At 57.9% G+C, this 14,321-nt stretch overlaps 1 protein-coding gene across 9 annotated transcripts in view; it reads right to left on the bottom strand.

Annotated features, from left to right (window-relative positions):
- Positions 1 to 2,708: 2,708 nt before the first annotated feature.
- Positions 2,709 to 14,321, bottom strand: part of ARAP1 (ArfGAP with RhoGAP domain, ankyrin repeat and PH domain 1) — a 35,978-nt gene continuing 24,365 nt past the window's right edge. For 5 of the 9 annotated variants that reach the window (XR_015799706.1, XR_015799705.1, XR_015799713.1 and 2 more), the window contains 20 exons: positions 13,306 to 13,440; positions 12,939 to 13,074; positions 12,331 to 12,433; positions 12,048 to 12,243; positions 11,681 to 11,726; positions 11,302 to 11,465; positions 10,792 to 11,004; positions 9,780 to 9,885; positions 9,410 to 9,557; positions 9,123 to 9,206; positions 8,895 to 8,963; positions 8,621 to 8,738; positions 7,667 to 7,780; positions 7,129 to 7,271; positions 6,639 to 6,671; positions 5,735 to 5,817; positions 5,288 to 5,338; positions 4,839 to 4,902; positions 3,533 to 4,660; positions 2,709 to 3,350 (listed from right to left, as the gene is read on the bottom strand). Coding sequence is in view for 3 of the 9 variants with exons in the window: in XM_014882048.2 (XP_014737534.2) it covers positions 3,553 to 3,570; positions 4,505 to 4,660; positions 4,839 to 4,902; positions 5,288 to 5,338; positions 5,735 to 5,817; positions 6,639 to 6,671; positions 7,129 to 7,271; positions 7,667 to 7,780; positions 8,621 to 8,738; positions 8,895 to 8,963; positions 9,123 to 9,206; positions 9,410 to 9,557; positions 9,780 to 9,885; positions 10,792 to 11,004; positions 11,302 to 11,465; positions 11,681 to 11,726; positions 12,048 to 12,243; positions 12,331 to 12,433; positions 12,939 to 13,074; positions 13,306 to 13,440 (2,180 nt within the window). In the remaining 6 variants the exon portion in view is untranslated. The remainder of the gene's footprint in view (positions 3,351 to 3,532; positions 4,661 to 4,838; positions 4,903 to 5,287; positions 5,339 to 5,734; positions 5,818 to 6,638; positions 6,672 to 7,128; positions 7,272 to 7,666; positions 7,781 to 8,620; positions 8,739 to 8,894; positions 8,964 to 9,122; positions 9,207 to 9,409; positions 9,558 to 9,779; positions 9,886 to 10,791; positions 11,005 to 11,301; positions 11,466 to 11,680; positions 11,727 to 12,047; positions 12,244 to 12,330; positions 12,434 to 12,938; positions 13,075 to 13,305; positions 13,441 to 14,321) is intronic. The other 4 variants (XM_088157443.1, XM_014882048.2, XM_088157436.1 and 1 more) reach the window with 4 other exon arrangements.

The following is a 14,321-nucleotide window of genomic DNA, read 5'->3' as shown; positions in this document are numbered from 1 at the left end:
GCCAGTGACAGTTTAATGGGGCTGTTGATGAAATAATGACTGGTTTAAAGTCTGCTGGAGTGTGGCTGCTCTATAATAACGCAGGACCTGATAATTTGCTGAGTTCATTACTGAGGGGGGAGGGGGAGTGCAGGGGTAGAAGCCACTCAGTGGGACGCAGAGTGGTGGGCTGAGCTGCTGTGGGATGCAGGGCAGAAGCCCGGGAGACATTCCATACTGGTGCCATGGGGTGATTGTGGCATCACGCCGGGCTGTCCAGCCACCACCTGGTACACGAGGTGAGGACGGTGAATGTGGGGTGTCCCCACCACAAGACACAATACCCAGGAATGGCAGCACTCAGGGCAGGCAGCACCTCACGAATGGCAGCACTGTCCTTGGTGGCACTGTGACCATGACTCAAGCCTGGCATTCAACTAATCTAAGTGTCCGGCACACAAGGTCACTGATGCTCCCACCACCACCAGACCATGGGCAAGGACAGGGACAATGCCAAGGACGCTGGCACTCCAGGAAGAGGCTGTGGGTCTCAGCCAGGTCCCAGCTGAGTCCTAGCCTGTGGAGAAGGCAGAAGACACCCTCACATGCACAACCCCCACCGATGTCAGTTTATTAAGTTGTTTGTAAATGTCTCTGCAATTAATCACTTGCCGATGCGGGGTGTCACATGGCGCTCGCCTCCGCAGCACTATGAATAGTGAGAGCTGGAGAGGGGCCTGATCCATCTCGCTCTGGAGTGACAGGCTCCTGGATGGATCCAGCTCTCCACGGGGCAATGCTGTACCAGCTCAGTGCAACAGTGGTGCTGCAGAGCGTCCTGTCCCCTCCTGTCTTCACTGGGCTCGAGGATGTCAGGACAGGAGGTCTCTGGTATCATCACTGCATCCTGGCTGCCCTCAGATGGGCTGGTGGGAGCTCACCGCCCATCTCTTCCCCCAGAAAACAGTATGAAGGCGAGGGGAACCCCAAACCTCATGCTTATAGGTATGACATCCAGGGGTCCACAGCACCACCATTGCATCCCTCTTTCCCACTCTCAGATTCCCTCAAGGGGGCCACCAGCAGTTCTCTGCCCCAAAGAACATGGTTAGATATGAAGGGAACCCCAAATCTCAGGTTCATGGGATCCAGAAGGGGCCCCAGCATCCCACTGCTGCACCCACACTCTGCCCCTGGTCTGTTGAGGGGTGCAGGGAGGACAGACCCAGCCCTGGCTGGAAGCATGGCTGGTTGGGAGCTGCAAAGAGTTTGTTCAGCTTCTGGAGCAGGGCAAGATGAAGAGGTTGGATGTCCTAGTGGTGAAAGAGTGGGAAGGAGGGTAAGAGGGACAGTTGCATGGCCAGAGAGACAGGTAGGCTGCTGAAGGAGGGGGTGGATTGAGGGAATGGTGGTGGGGCAGCGGAGAAATAGAGGTGAGGAAGGAAGTAGGGAGAAAGTGGATGGATGGATGGATGGATGGATGGATGGATGGATGGATGGATGGATGGATGGATGGATGGATGGATGGATGGATGGATGGATATCTAACAAAGCTGAGCACTAACAGTATTTCTTGTCACATCCCTGGGGTTTGGTGCCAAGCATTTGTTCCTGACACACAAGAGTCCTGGGCACTAGAAGACCCATGGGGCAGCCTGGCACAGCAGAAGGGGATGTCATGAAACCAGGGGTGGTGAAGGCTCTCCCTCTCTTCCCAACACCTGGATCCTCACCCTGCAACAACACTGAGGGGCCTGAACCACACACTGGTATAGTTGAGGCTCGTGGGGTGCTGTTTCCAGGGGGAGGTGATGACACAGGTGCCTCCCCTCTTGGTGGCTCCTCCACCCCTTCCAGGGCTGCAGGTGACACTGCCAGCACCGTTGCCACCATCCTGCACCCTGGCAGCGCCTGCAGGTGATTGACAGCCCTCCTGCTCCCACGCATGACTCACCGACAGCCCCTGTGGCGGCTCAGCACAAGGAGGGGGCGGTGGGACACCCCCACCCAGGGCTCCACAGACAACTCAGCAGGGAGTGATGCTCCCAGCCCTGCAGTTACACCCTGCATCCCTCCCTCCCTGGGGACCAGCATCCCTGCCTCCCATCACCCCTGCACCCCCTTATCTGTGGGGATTAGTATCCCCATACCCCTGGAAATCAAGGAAAGCAGACTCCCCGCTACCTTCTGCCACTCAGGCTGAGCTCCAAGATGCTCCCCACCACGATGGCTGTGAGATGAAGCTCAAAGAGTTTCCATGGCAAGTTCCAAGGTCACAAGCACTGGCAAGCAGCAGCAGCACACAGCATCAGCCATGGGCTGTGGGGAGGAGCTCCCATGGCTGCCGTGATCCAGAGAGATCGCTTCCAACCTCTGGCTTTGAAATGCCCATTGTGCCTCACGCTGCAGGGGCCCAGCCCTGAAACACATCTGAACACATGTTTCTTGGTAGCTCCCACCCAGCGATGGCAATCCAGCACAGACACCAGCTCTGGTACTGGCACAGCATTCTGGCTGCACTGGCAAGGCTCAGCAATCCTGGCAGAGGATTGTTGGACTGGGGTGCCACTGCTCTGTCCTCAAAAGGGCAGCTCACTGCCTTTTTCATGGCACTCATTCTCCGGCAATCACCCAGCAGGTGCATCTGGGACCATCCCTCTGCACTTCCAGGTTGCCAGCTCCCAGTGCCCCTTGCCCTGTGTGGCTGGCAGAGACCTGAACACTCTCACTTCATTTCTTAAGACCTTTAATATCATCAGGAGGTGGCAGTGGGTCACAGGGGCTGCTCCTGCCATCTCCATCCCGATAGACAGAGACCAGGGGCACCCCCTAGCCAGTGTTGGGTGAATACTGAGGCTCTTGTCACCCTGCCCTACCCGGCATAGAGGGGACCCTTCCCCAGGAGTGATGGGAGTATGATGATGCTGGTGGCCGGGGCCAGGCATGCATCCCATGGAAAGGGCTAGTCCTGCATCCCACAGGAAGGGCAGCTCCCACCTGCCTTATCATTTTAGAGGAGAAAGACTTAAAAATTGGGGATGGAAGAGGAAACATAAAAGCCCTTGACAGCAGCTCCCAGCCAGGCTCTGCTTCTCCTCCTGGAGCTGGGAAAAGAAGTGGTGGCCAAAGGCAGCTGGGGCACAGAGTCGGGGGCTGACATCCTGTGGGCTGTCTGGCAGTGGCTCCCAAGCCCAGCTCTGCTGGGGCGTGGGGGGTGGCCTCGCTGCCATCTCCCCTCCTGGCTGCCTGTGGTCCCCACAGTGAAAGGTGAGAGGGCCCAGTGGAGGCTCTGGAGGCAACAGGATCCGTGGCAGGTGCCAGGGTGCAGGGCTTGTGCAGGACCCCGAGGGCTGCCCCACTTGGAGATGAACCTGTGGCACAAGTGGAGAGCAAAGCGTCAGTGAAGGGGACAAAGCAGGCACTTCCAACCCCTTCCCACTTTTGGGGACATGTGCCATGTCCCCAAGGCAGGATGGCAATAGGACAGACAGAGCCATTGACTCCCACTGTCACCAGATCAGGACAGGGGGTGCAGGCAGGGGTGGAAACTCACTGGCATGTCAGTTTTCCAGCTCAGACATTCCGCAGAAGCTGGGGACAAAGAGCAGACAGATCACTTTTCATCCTCATCATCCTCCTCCTCTCTGTCTGGGTATCACTGGCAGCATAGCACCCGGGGGACACAGGGAAAACCCCCAGCAAGAGAAACCAGGGTCACCCCAGGGTCACTGCAGTCCCAGCACTCCTTCCCATGTTGGTCCCGTGGCAGGGGACGCTCACCCACTGTCTCCTGGGAGCCCTGGTGTGCTGTCCCCTGTACCAGACCACACCACCAGAAGCACAGACCACAGCAAAGACTGTGAAGCACAGACCACAGCAATGCCCCTGGAGGCTTCCCCACTGGCCTCCGTTATAAACCTGAGCCTGGGCAGGGGTTCCAGGGCAGCAAAGATGCTGCTCTCTGCCCTTGGAGCATCCCTGAGCACCCACTGGGTGATGCCCAACTGATGCAGGTGGGGGATTCCCCTGGCACAGCCCTGTCCCCTGGTTTATAACAGCAACGAGGGCCCAAATTATTGGCTTGGAGGTGGTGGGATCATCTCTGTCCCACCACCAGCCCCGTGGCTGGGCAAGAGTCCAGCACCCGCATGGTTGAGGGACACTCGATGGGTGACAGCCCCCAGGCAGGACAGCTGTTGCAGACAGACAAGATAGCAGGATGGGGAGCTGATCTGTGACCAGGACAGAAAACTCACCCCTGTTAGAGGAAAAAGTCAGGAGCATGGCAGCATCCCCTCTTTTTGCATCACATGGTTTGGGACCCCCCTGGACCCAGGAGACCCCACCAGCCCCCAAAAGATGAGCTAGCCCCACCAAATCCATCAATGAAGATGATGCAGTACATAAGTAATGGGAGAAGGAATCCCCAACCCAGGTTTGAAGACCAGGACCCCCCATCATGTGATGCAGGAGGAATGCAGCCCCGCATGGAGGGTCAGTCACCCAGTGTCCCTGGATCACTCACAGTTAGAGGGTCAGTAGCAAAAGCAGCCACACTGTTCCTCATCTCGCTCTCATTGCCCCGCAGTGGGATGAGGGAGATGTTACCCAACCTGGCATCCTGCTGTGGCCGTGCCACCCGCATCTTGGGACGCTCCGAGGGCCACAGGGCACCCCCATTCTGCAGACAGAGGGGACAGTGATGGAGACCAGAGACTCATCCACCCCAGGACCTCTCTTTTCCCCTGAGGTGTGGGTGTTTAGGGATGCTTGGATACCCTAAAGGGTTTCTGCTGGCCAAGCATCCCTCTGGGACTGCCCCATTTTTACAGGGAGTGATCATCTGGCCCACTCTCTACCTGCACCTGGAGGAAGGTGGCAAACCACTCCCGCAGATCGGCCTGGGTGTCACAGCACAGGTACCTGTGGAAACAGTGTCAGCAGCCAGAGGAGGTGGTGGAGGCAAGTAGTGTATCCCCTCTGCCCACTCCAGGGACACCTGCCTGCTCCAGAGACCTCAGCTGCTGCTCTGCATGAGACCCCGGGGGACTGAAGGGGACAGCTGCAGTCCCCAGGGGGAACCTGTATGGGGCCATGAGTGCTCAGCCAGGCAGTCTCCACACATATAATGTCCCTGCCAATTTCAGGAGGGTGCAACTGGATGATCTTCAAGGTCACTTCCCACCCAAATAATGTCATGATTTCTATGATTCCCCACCTCCCCCTGCCATGGCAAAGGCTCCAGAGAGCTGCCACATGTCCATCTGTCCCAGGGATAAGTTTAATATCCCGTGTTGCCTTCCCTCACCATTGCTGCTTCTCGTGCTTCTCGTTTTTGTAGAATACTGTAAAGCCCCAGCTGGAAGAGAGGAGTGAAAACATGAATCCCAACAGTCCAACAGTCCACGCTGCCATCCTGTGCTGGCCAAGAACCACAACCCCCCTCCGCCCCCCCCCCCCCCCCCCCCCCCCAGTTCTGCAAATCCCCCCAGCCCCGGGGACAGTGTCAGGAACAGGGCTCGGGACAAACACAGGGCAGGGGCAGCGCCAAATACAGGGCTGGGGACAGTGCCGGGGACAGCCCAGTGCCTGATGGTTAGACTGGGCTGCAGCAGCGTCCTATAGGGCTGCTCTGACACCTGGTGGCAGGAGGCCTGGCCAGCAGGGGACGGGTCCAGCAGCCAAAACTGTCCCTGTCCCCATCTCCACTCCTATCCTCATCCTTCGGCCCCACAGACCACCCTTTGCTGCTCACCATGTGGGAGGTCGAAGCTTCTTTTTAACGCCCAGGTAGACCTTCAGGTTTCGGACAGGCCACTCCTTCTCCGGCTTGTGACTCTAGGGGAACAGGGAACCGGCACTGGGTTGGTGGCTGCCAAACCTGTCCCCACCCACCACAGTCCCCACCGCTGCTGGGATGGGGTCCGCCCCCCAGCAGGGAGGAAAAGCTGTAGTGATGTGGTGACAGGGAAGAGGGTGAAGCCCAGCATGGAGCAGAGGATGTTTCTGTCACCCATGGCAAGGACCACAGCTAGCAGGAAAGGGACACAGGTGTCCTGTACCCCCTAGACAGTGCCACTGCCTTCAGAGCTGGGACCAGCACTGGCACTAGACATTCCCCATGGAATCCCACCTCACACCCACCCTCAGCATCATGGCCACAGCCATGGCAGTGGTGCACCCGGACCCACTCTGCCCAGAGCACATTCCTAAATGTCCCACCGCCATCATGGCACAGCATGAGGACCCTCCCAGTGCTGGCTGTGCCTTGCCATGACCCAGAAGCAGGTGCCACACTGGGGAACCCGGGCACCCTCCATCCATGTTCACATGCAGGCAGCGCTGACTTACAAGAGCCCGATCCAATGCCCGCGGGATGGGGAAGCAGCTCAGCCCATCCCCGTCCTCTCTGGTCCCTTCCCCAGACCCAGCCCTGGCTGCCTGGAGTGAAGGACAGCAGGAGCCTCAAGCCAGAAGGGCCAGATGGGGAGAGATGGTAGCACAGGGGACAGTCCAGTGATTGGCACACGTGTGCTGCGGGATTGGATTTGGGACTGACCCTGGATTGGATCTGAGGTCAACCCTGGGCAGACTTGTAAGGGCAGAGGGCATGGGAGCCCCTGCACCCCAGCTAAGCCCCCGGTCCCCTCCCTACTCACGCTCTCCAAGGGGGGGCTCCGCTGCCTCAGGCTCTGTTCAACAGAGGACAGGGGTTAAAGCAGAGGTGGGGGACCCCTCCCTGCAGCCCCCCTGTGCCCACAGGCAGGGCATAGGATGGAGTGGTAATGTGCTAGGGTGCAGTGTCAGATCAGGGCGACCAGGAAATGGGGGGAAGGGAGTGGCTGTCCCTGCACAGCCAGTATGCCAGCATGTCCCCCCTCAGCCCTGGCACTGACCAGGATCTCTGGGATCTGCTCCAGGTCTGGGTGACAGCACTTCTGGAGCCAGCTCTGGCACTCCCCACACTGCCCATGGCTGCCTGCACTGCCTATGCCATGGCAATCCCATGGCTGCCTGCACTGCCTGAGCGATGCCAGCCTACATGGGTCCCCTGTCCTCAGGGAATCCCTACAAAGTCACAGTGTGGCAGGGTAAGGCAGGGAAGGGCAGGGAAGGGAAGGGCAAGGAGAAGAGGAAGGCAGGGCTCACCCGCACTTCTTTGTAGAGGCGCAGCCAGGAGTGGTTGAGGATGAAGTAGCGATCATGGAAGCCAGTGCTTAGCCCAAGCCCCAGCAGGTTCCTCTCCTCCCGGAATTTCATCATGCCATGCTTGCAGTCACCCACTCTGCTGGCTGGAGGCACATGCCTGAGTGGCTCCAGCCCCCCAGGGAGGTCAGGCCCCCCAAGGAGGGCACAGCCAGACCCTTACCCCCCATAAATGCAGCCCTCCAGCTGCTGCAGAGTCCTGACACTGCCCCCCAACTCCCAGGCCAGGCAGGGCAGGCGGGACCAGCTTCCCTACTACTGTGGGCACAGTATTTGGCCATGACACCGTAACAGGGGGCTCCAAGTCACATGCAAACTGAGCTGGTGCCTACTTGCATGGATCCCATACCATTCTCTTTCAAAAGCCCAAGCCCTTCTCCATCCCCTCCACTCTGCATCCCCATCCATGTCCAATTCCCATCCCATCCCCTCCCATCCCCTTCCTTCTCTCCCTGCCCAGACCATGGTCCCTGCTTCTCACCAAGGTAGATGAGCATGTTCTCCATGGACATCTGCTTCTTCACCACCAGGTAACTCTCTGTCCCCAGGCAGTGCAGGATGGGCAGAACTTTCTCCGAGTAATGCAAGGGCCGCTCTGTCAGTCAGGGGACAGGCAGGTCTCAGGAAGTGTTCCCCGGGGCCACCTCCCATCCAGAGAGTGTCATACTTGTGTCCTGACAGTCTGACATGATCTTGCCACTAAAATATGTTTGTTCCACATCTACAGGTCTTGTCAATTTCTCCAGGGACAGTGACTCCACCACTGCCGTGGGCAGCCTGTGCCAGGGCTGGACAACTCTTTAGTTGAAGGAATTTTCTCCTTATATCCAGCCTAAACCTCCCCTGGCATAACTTGAGGCCATTTCCTTTTGTCCTATCACTTGTTACCGAGAAAAGACTGACCCCCACCCACTGGCAGCAAGAGCTCAAGGCACCAGCAGGCAGGACCAGGATGTCATCCTGCTTCTGTTGATCTCTCCCTTGCTGCTGCCTACAGCCAAACATAGGGCTGCTCACTTTGGTAGCTGCAGAACCGACACTTCCCCACACCAAGCTTCAAAGGCACTTGAACTCTTGTGGATACAGACAGAAGTGCTGGCACAAACTCCGGCCCATCTGCAGTACTCGGCCGTGTGCAAGCTGGATGAGGTAAGCAACTGTCCTCCCCTGAGCACCTGGAGCCCATCCCAGATTGCTCCATGGTGCAATCACAAGGGGAGATTTTTCATACCTATCCCTATATCAATTCCCATCTCCATCTGCATCTCTATGCCCATACCTATCCTTACTCCATCTGCATCACCTTGTCCATCATCTTTTCCATCCTCAACGCTAACTTCATCTGCATCCTCATCTCCACCTCTAACATCATCCCCACCTTCACCTCCATCTCTCTCCCCCTCATCACCACCCTCATTCATGCCCCTGCACCAACCTGCCTCTTCCCTCTCATTCACTTCGAAGCAACTCCAGTAGTCCTTCTCCTTCATGACAATTTTCCGCCGGTCCAGGATCTCAAAGGTGAGCTCCTCAGCTGTCATCGTGGCTGGGATCTGAGAGGGAGGGGACAAATCTCCATCAGTTGGTGCCCAGGGCCCTTCCATCCTCACACCACAGAGGTGCCAGCTCCGTGTGAGTCCCCATGCCACCACAGAGACTTAGACATACAGGACCCTTGTCCCCTCTGCACCCTCTGCCCAACTGCTCACCTTGACATGCTGCTCTGTCTCTGTCTTCTTCTCCTCCAGGTAGACAGTGCAGATGAAGTCCCCAGCTTGCTGGAGGGCAACAGTAAAGTGCTTCAGCCTGCAGCGTCCCATATGTGGGTGGAATCCCCCCCCCACCAGTGTGGAAATCCCTTGCCTAGGCATGTCCAGGAGATGGTACAGTAGACACTGGGGGCCCCAGGAGAAGATGTCCTCATGTCCAGGACCCACCTGTGTTCCACTGGATGATGCCTCCCGCATCTTCATGATGGCTGTGATTTCATCCTGCTGCTTCTTCATCTCTTGGTCATTGACCTGCCAGAGAAGAGAAGCCATCAAGGCTGACCAGACCATCAAGGCTCTAGGCTTCAGGTTTCCAAGGTTTGAAAAGACACGGTCCTCTCTCCCCTTGTCTCCAAAGCAAGATGTCCACAGACAAAGCAGACATGACTTCCTCCTCATTCCATCTCTCCGTTCTCAGTGAATGTCCACAGACTGGGACTCAGGGTTGAACTTACGTTAAAGATCTCCACATAGTGACTGATGAGGTCCTCCACCACACGTCCTGCCTTGTAGTCCTTCCCATCCGTCTGGAAGAGTGTGGGCCCAAAGACAATGGCCAGGTTGTGTGTGTTCATCTGATTCTCCCCAGAGAAGCACTGGACCCTGTGGGGAACTCTGTCAAGATTCCTGCCCCAGAGCCCTCCCCAGACCCCTCCCTTTAACCCCCATGCAGGACACGATGCTTGGTATCAGGCACCACTTGACCTAAACTCCTCTCCTTTCCTTGCTGGGGACATGAGCCAAAGGATGAGGGCTTTCCCACACCCCAGAGCCACCAAGGACCCCACAGCAGACAGGTTGATGCCCAGTGGGTCAATGCCATACCGGAAGAGGTGATTGATGAGTGCCTTCAGCGTGGCCCGGTTCACTGGAGGGAGGGCAGCCAGGAGCTGCCGGTACTCGCCAACCTTTGCCTCCTCATCCTCCAGCGCTGCCAGAGGGAGAGAATGAACATGGAGGAGCACAGAGAAGAGCTTTAGGCTCAGGGCCACACCATCCCCTCTACAGACTCCACTTCCCCTCTCCTGTCCCAACGTGAGGATGGAGCATCCCAAATCCATTAGGCCAGAGAACATCCCAGGTCTGCAGAGCCAGAGCCGAAGCATCCCAGAATCATGGAATCGGTGTCCCAGCTCCATAGGGCTGGAGCACCCTAGCTGAATGAGGAAGGAGCATCTCAGCTCCATGGGGCCAGACCTGCCAGTTCCAAGGTGCCAGAGCATCCTAGGGCTAGAGAATCCCGCGTCCATAGGGTGACAGCACACCTGCTTTATGGGGTTGAATCATTCCAGACCTGTGAGGCCAGGGCACCCCAGCTCCATGGGGCCACAGCATCCTAGCTCTGCAGGGCTAGATCACCCCCAATTCATGGGAACAGCGTATCTCAGCATAATGGGAGAGGAGCATCCCAGCATCATGGGGCCAGAGCATCTCAAGTCCACAGAGCTAGAGCATCACAAGGCTGGAGCATCCCAGCTCTCCGAAGCCGGAGCATCCCAGCTCTCCGAAGCCAGAGCATTCCAGCTCCATGGGGCCGTAGCTTGTGTCTGATTTTCTGCTGGGTGCATCTATCCCCAGTGTCCAGTGAGCAGATCCAGAATGGAAGGGGGATCTGGCTGTCTCCCCTGGCTCAGCTCCACCCTTGCCAGAGAATGAGTCTGTACAGAGGGAGCATGAACACACTCCACTCCCCACCCACCACTTGAGATCCCAGCACAGGGGAACATGTGGAGCCCAGAGATGTTTCTCTAACCCACGAAGGGGACAAATATGCTGCACAGAACTGGGTAGCCCACACCCCTTCTCCTGCCACCCCCAAGCAGCCCCCAGGGCTCACCCGTTGCCCACAGCCAGTCCGGGGCCCACCGCCGAGTGAAGAGCCCATCCCCAAGGTCACGGAAGAAGCGTTTGAGGGTGTTGGCCACATCGTCCACCTGGTGCTCGCCCTCTTTCAGGCAGACACGACGCGCATCCCGCTGCAGCACCTCCAGAAGGCTGGTGGTCTTGGAGTTCTGCCCGCTCTTGCGGTAGATTCCCTCAGAGGTCAGCCCTATGATGGAGCCAGTGGGAATGAGAACCTCTCTGAAGGAGACAGACCCCATTCCTGGCCCGCCAGCTCCTCATCAAGCACTGCCAGGCACCACAGAGTATCCCATCCCACAGGTGTTCCTGTGACTGGAGCCAAAGCTCCGCTAGACATGGAGCCCTCCCACAGAGCTGGAGCAGATGTTCAGGGAGGAAGAGAAACGTATCACAAGCATGAAGGGCTCTCAGCCTGCCTCTCCACACCAGTGGGATGACCTGAATGCTCCTGGTCCCTGCCAGCATCCCAGGACTTGACCCATACCGCACTGGGTGATGTAGTCAATGCAGCGGTCCACCAGCAGTGGAACATCCGACTCCGTCAGCTGCTGCTCCGACAAGGTGTCCCCCGAGCTGCCTGCAGCCTTCTGGATGGCGTGGACCCAGCCCAGGAAATCTAGCTTCCGCTCCCCTTGGATGTACAGTGTCCTGCCAGCATGCCTGGGCTCAGCAGGGGGCTAGGTGCTCCCCCACAGCCCACTGCATGTCTGCAACCCCCAGGAAGGCTGGCCCTGGGGGCCTGCAGGTGATCCCAACTCAGTTTTGGGGGTCTAGAGTAATGGCACGGAGGGTAATGACACTCCAGAACAAGAAAGGGTATTTGGTTGGGGGGGCCCTCCCCTCCCTCTCCCCCACCCTCTTACCTCCGCCTCTCCACCAGCACCAGAACCTCATGGTCCCCCTGGATGGCTGGAAAGGAAGGCAGGGAGTCCAGCACCTATGGGAACATGGGGTGCCACAGCTCCCCTAGACCCACATGCTGTTGGAGGCTCTGCCAACAGGCCCAGCTCCAGTCCAAATGGGACAAGCAGAGATGGGGAAGAGGATGGAGAGGGAGAAGAACATGAAGAGGAAAAACAGCAGCTGCATTCCTTCTCATTCAAGGGACACTAAGCTCCACAGAAGCCACCAGACTCCCACCAAAAGCTAGGTGCACCCTAGGGCAGGATTTGGGGAACACACCCTCCCTCCCAGCCACGGGGGTTCTGTCAGCAGGGCAGGGGTACTCACAGAGCTCCTGCAGCTTGCGCAGCTGGAGAGGCTCCTGCCGACGGCCATCCTCAGAGCAGACATGGAGTGTGGAGCCGACCAGGGCAAACCAGCCCTCCTGGGCACGCTCCAGGGTGAGACCTCCTTTGTAATGCAGTCGGCCAAGACGCTCAAAGTCTAGTGCCACCAACTCCTCAGCACAGGGGTGGACAAAGGACTGAGCCAGGTAGGAGAGGAATCCATCAGCACCACTGTGTTCACTTGCCACCAGCACCCAGGGCCACCCCAGGCCCCTTCACCCCACCTTGGCAATAGACTTGAGCCATTCTCGAGCAGAGTCAGGGCTCTCCAGCCCAAAGAGGTAGAGTCGATCTGCCTCGGTGTACACCTCAAATGTGCTCTCGATCCTTCAGGAGGGAGGAAAAGGGGAGTCCGGGTACCCACAGGGGTGGGATAGAGCTGGGTAGGTGATAGGGGTGTTCCGGGGTGGGAGCATCCTGCTGCATGGCTGCTGATGGCTCTGACAATGGCTGATCTAATATGGGATCCCCCACCATGGCCCCTGGCACTCCAGGATTCCTGTGCTGCCAGATGTGTTCCAACAGGGGACATAGGGACTGCACAGGGGTCATAAAATGGTTACAAAGGAGTTGGACTAGGGTTCCAGAGGGATTACAAAGCAGCTGCAAAGAGGTCACAAAGGCAATACAATACAAAAGTATTGGAAAGATGCTCCAAAGGGGCTGCAAATTATTTATGCAGAATCCTTGCAAAGCCATAGGCTCAGGGGCCATTGGTGGGCTTGGGGACTACAGTCTCCTTGTGCCACCCCTCATGGGGGCCACTGCAGCTGTGCCAGACCCTGCAGGAACGGAGGGGCTGTTGGGGTGCTCCAGGGAAGTGCAGCCTTACCCATGGGCATGGAGGGGGTTGTTCACCAGGCAGACAATTTCCTCCACCCTGATCTCACCATTGGGCACAGTGTTACGGTCATTCTCATAGTAGCTGAGCACACCATCCTGCAGCGTGCACCACCGCCGGCTGAACTCTGCACAGCACAGGAGAGCACTGAGCAGCCTCCCCGAGCTCTGGTCTGCCCCATGCCACCCACCAAACCAGCCTGGGCACTCCAGCAGCACCCACTGGGTGTCCATCTGATGTGACCACCCATCAAACCAGGCTACTAGGTGATGCTCACTTCCCCACCACCTTTTCGATGCCCGAGAGAACAGGGGAGGGTGAATCTCCCAGCTCCCTTTTCCCTGTCTTCCACATGTACCTTCTGGGCCCTTCCGCTCACTGATGGGCTTGACCATGGAGGGGGTCTTGTAGAGGAAGCCATTGTGGGTAATGGAGGGCAGGTGCACAGAGTAGTGCTTCTCCTCACTGCACATCATCTCCAGGCGTGGCGGCTCTGTAAGCAGGGAGATCAGTCTGTCATGGAGAGCTGCCCTCCTCCCCCAGCCCCACAGGGCAGCTGGGTTTCCCCCATCTCAGCACAAGGAGCGTCTCACAGGCTGCACCCCGAGCTCCCACCACAGCACAGCTGGGGTACAAGGAACAGTGCTGGTATCCAAATCCAGGGCTGCCTGGGAGTCATCCTACATCCTGAGTCCTTCCCAAAGCCCCTCTCTAAGCACTGAGCTGGGACTGGGTGGGAAAAATGTGGGGAGGTGGAGTCCAGGCTCCCCCACCACTGAGGTCCCTCCCAGGCTATCCCAGGACCCTGCTGCTCTGCAGGAGGTGCACGGCAGAGCATTGCAGTCCTGCAGCTGAAATAACAGCCCAGGACTCTGTCACTGCCTCATCATCTGATCACAGTCATGTCCCCTGCCTCGATTTCCCTACCTTGCCAGCAAGATGCAACCCTCACTTCCTCCAGGATGAAGCAGAGCTAGGATGCAGGTAAACCCCTAAATCACACCCAGGTCAGAGTGTAGGGTGCCTGGAGCTCTAGAGATGGGGAATCCAGGATGAGGCAGATCCCTGACCTCCCAGTCCCAGTATGATGAGCCCAAGTTTTGGATTCCTCTGGCTCACTGGGGTGGCCTGGGAGGCCTTGCAGCTCTCCCAGACACCTTTAGTGCTGACACATCAGGAAGAGCTGGGCCAGCCCCATACCTGGGCAAATTCCAACTTCCGCAGGACAGACTTGGCTGCCGAGGCAAGGAGGGAGGTAACAGCTCTGGCAGATGCTGGCCAGCCCCCCACACCTCTGTTCCACCTGCCCAAGTGTTCCTGCCCACCCGCCCAAAGCCTGTATTAGGGTGCAGATCCCATGGGAAACGTCAGCAC

Source organism: Sturnus vulgaris, chromosome 2 (assembly GCF_052056855.1).
Source record: "Sturnus vulgaris isolate bStuVul1 chromosome 2, bStuVul1.hap1, whole genome shotgun sequence".
In the NCBI taxonomy this organism is placed as follows: domain Eukaryota; kingdom Metazoa; phylum Chordata; class Aves; order Passeriformes; family Sturnidae; genus Sturnus; species Sturnus vulgaris.
The sequence above is the reverse complement of the archived record's forward strand: the minus strand, read 5'-3'. Positions and strand labels throughout refer to the sequence as shown.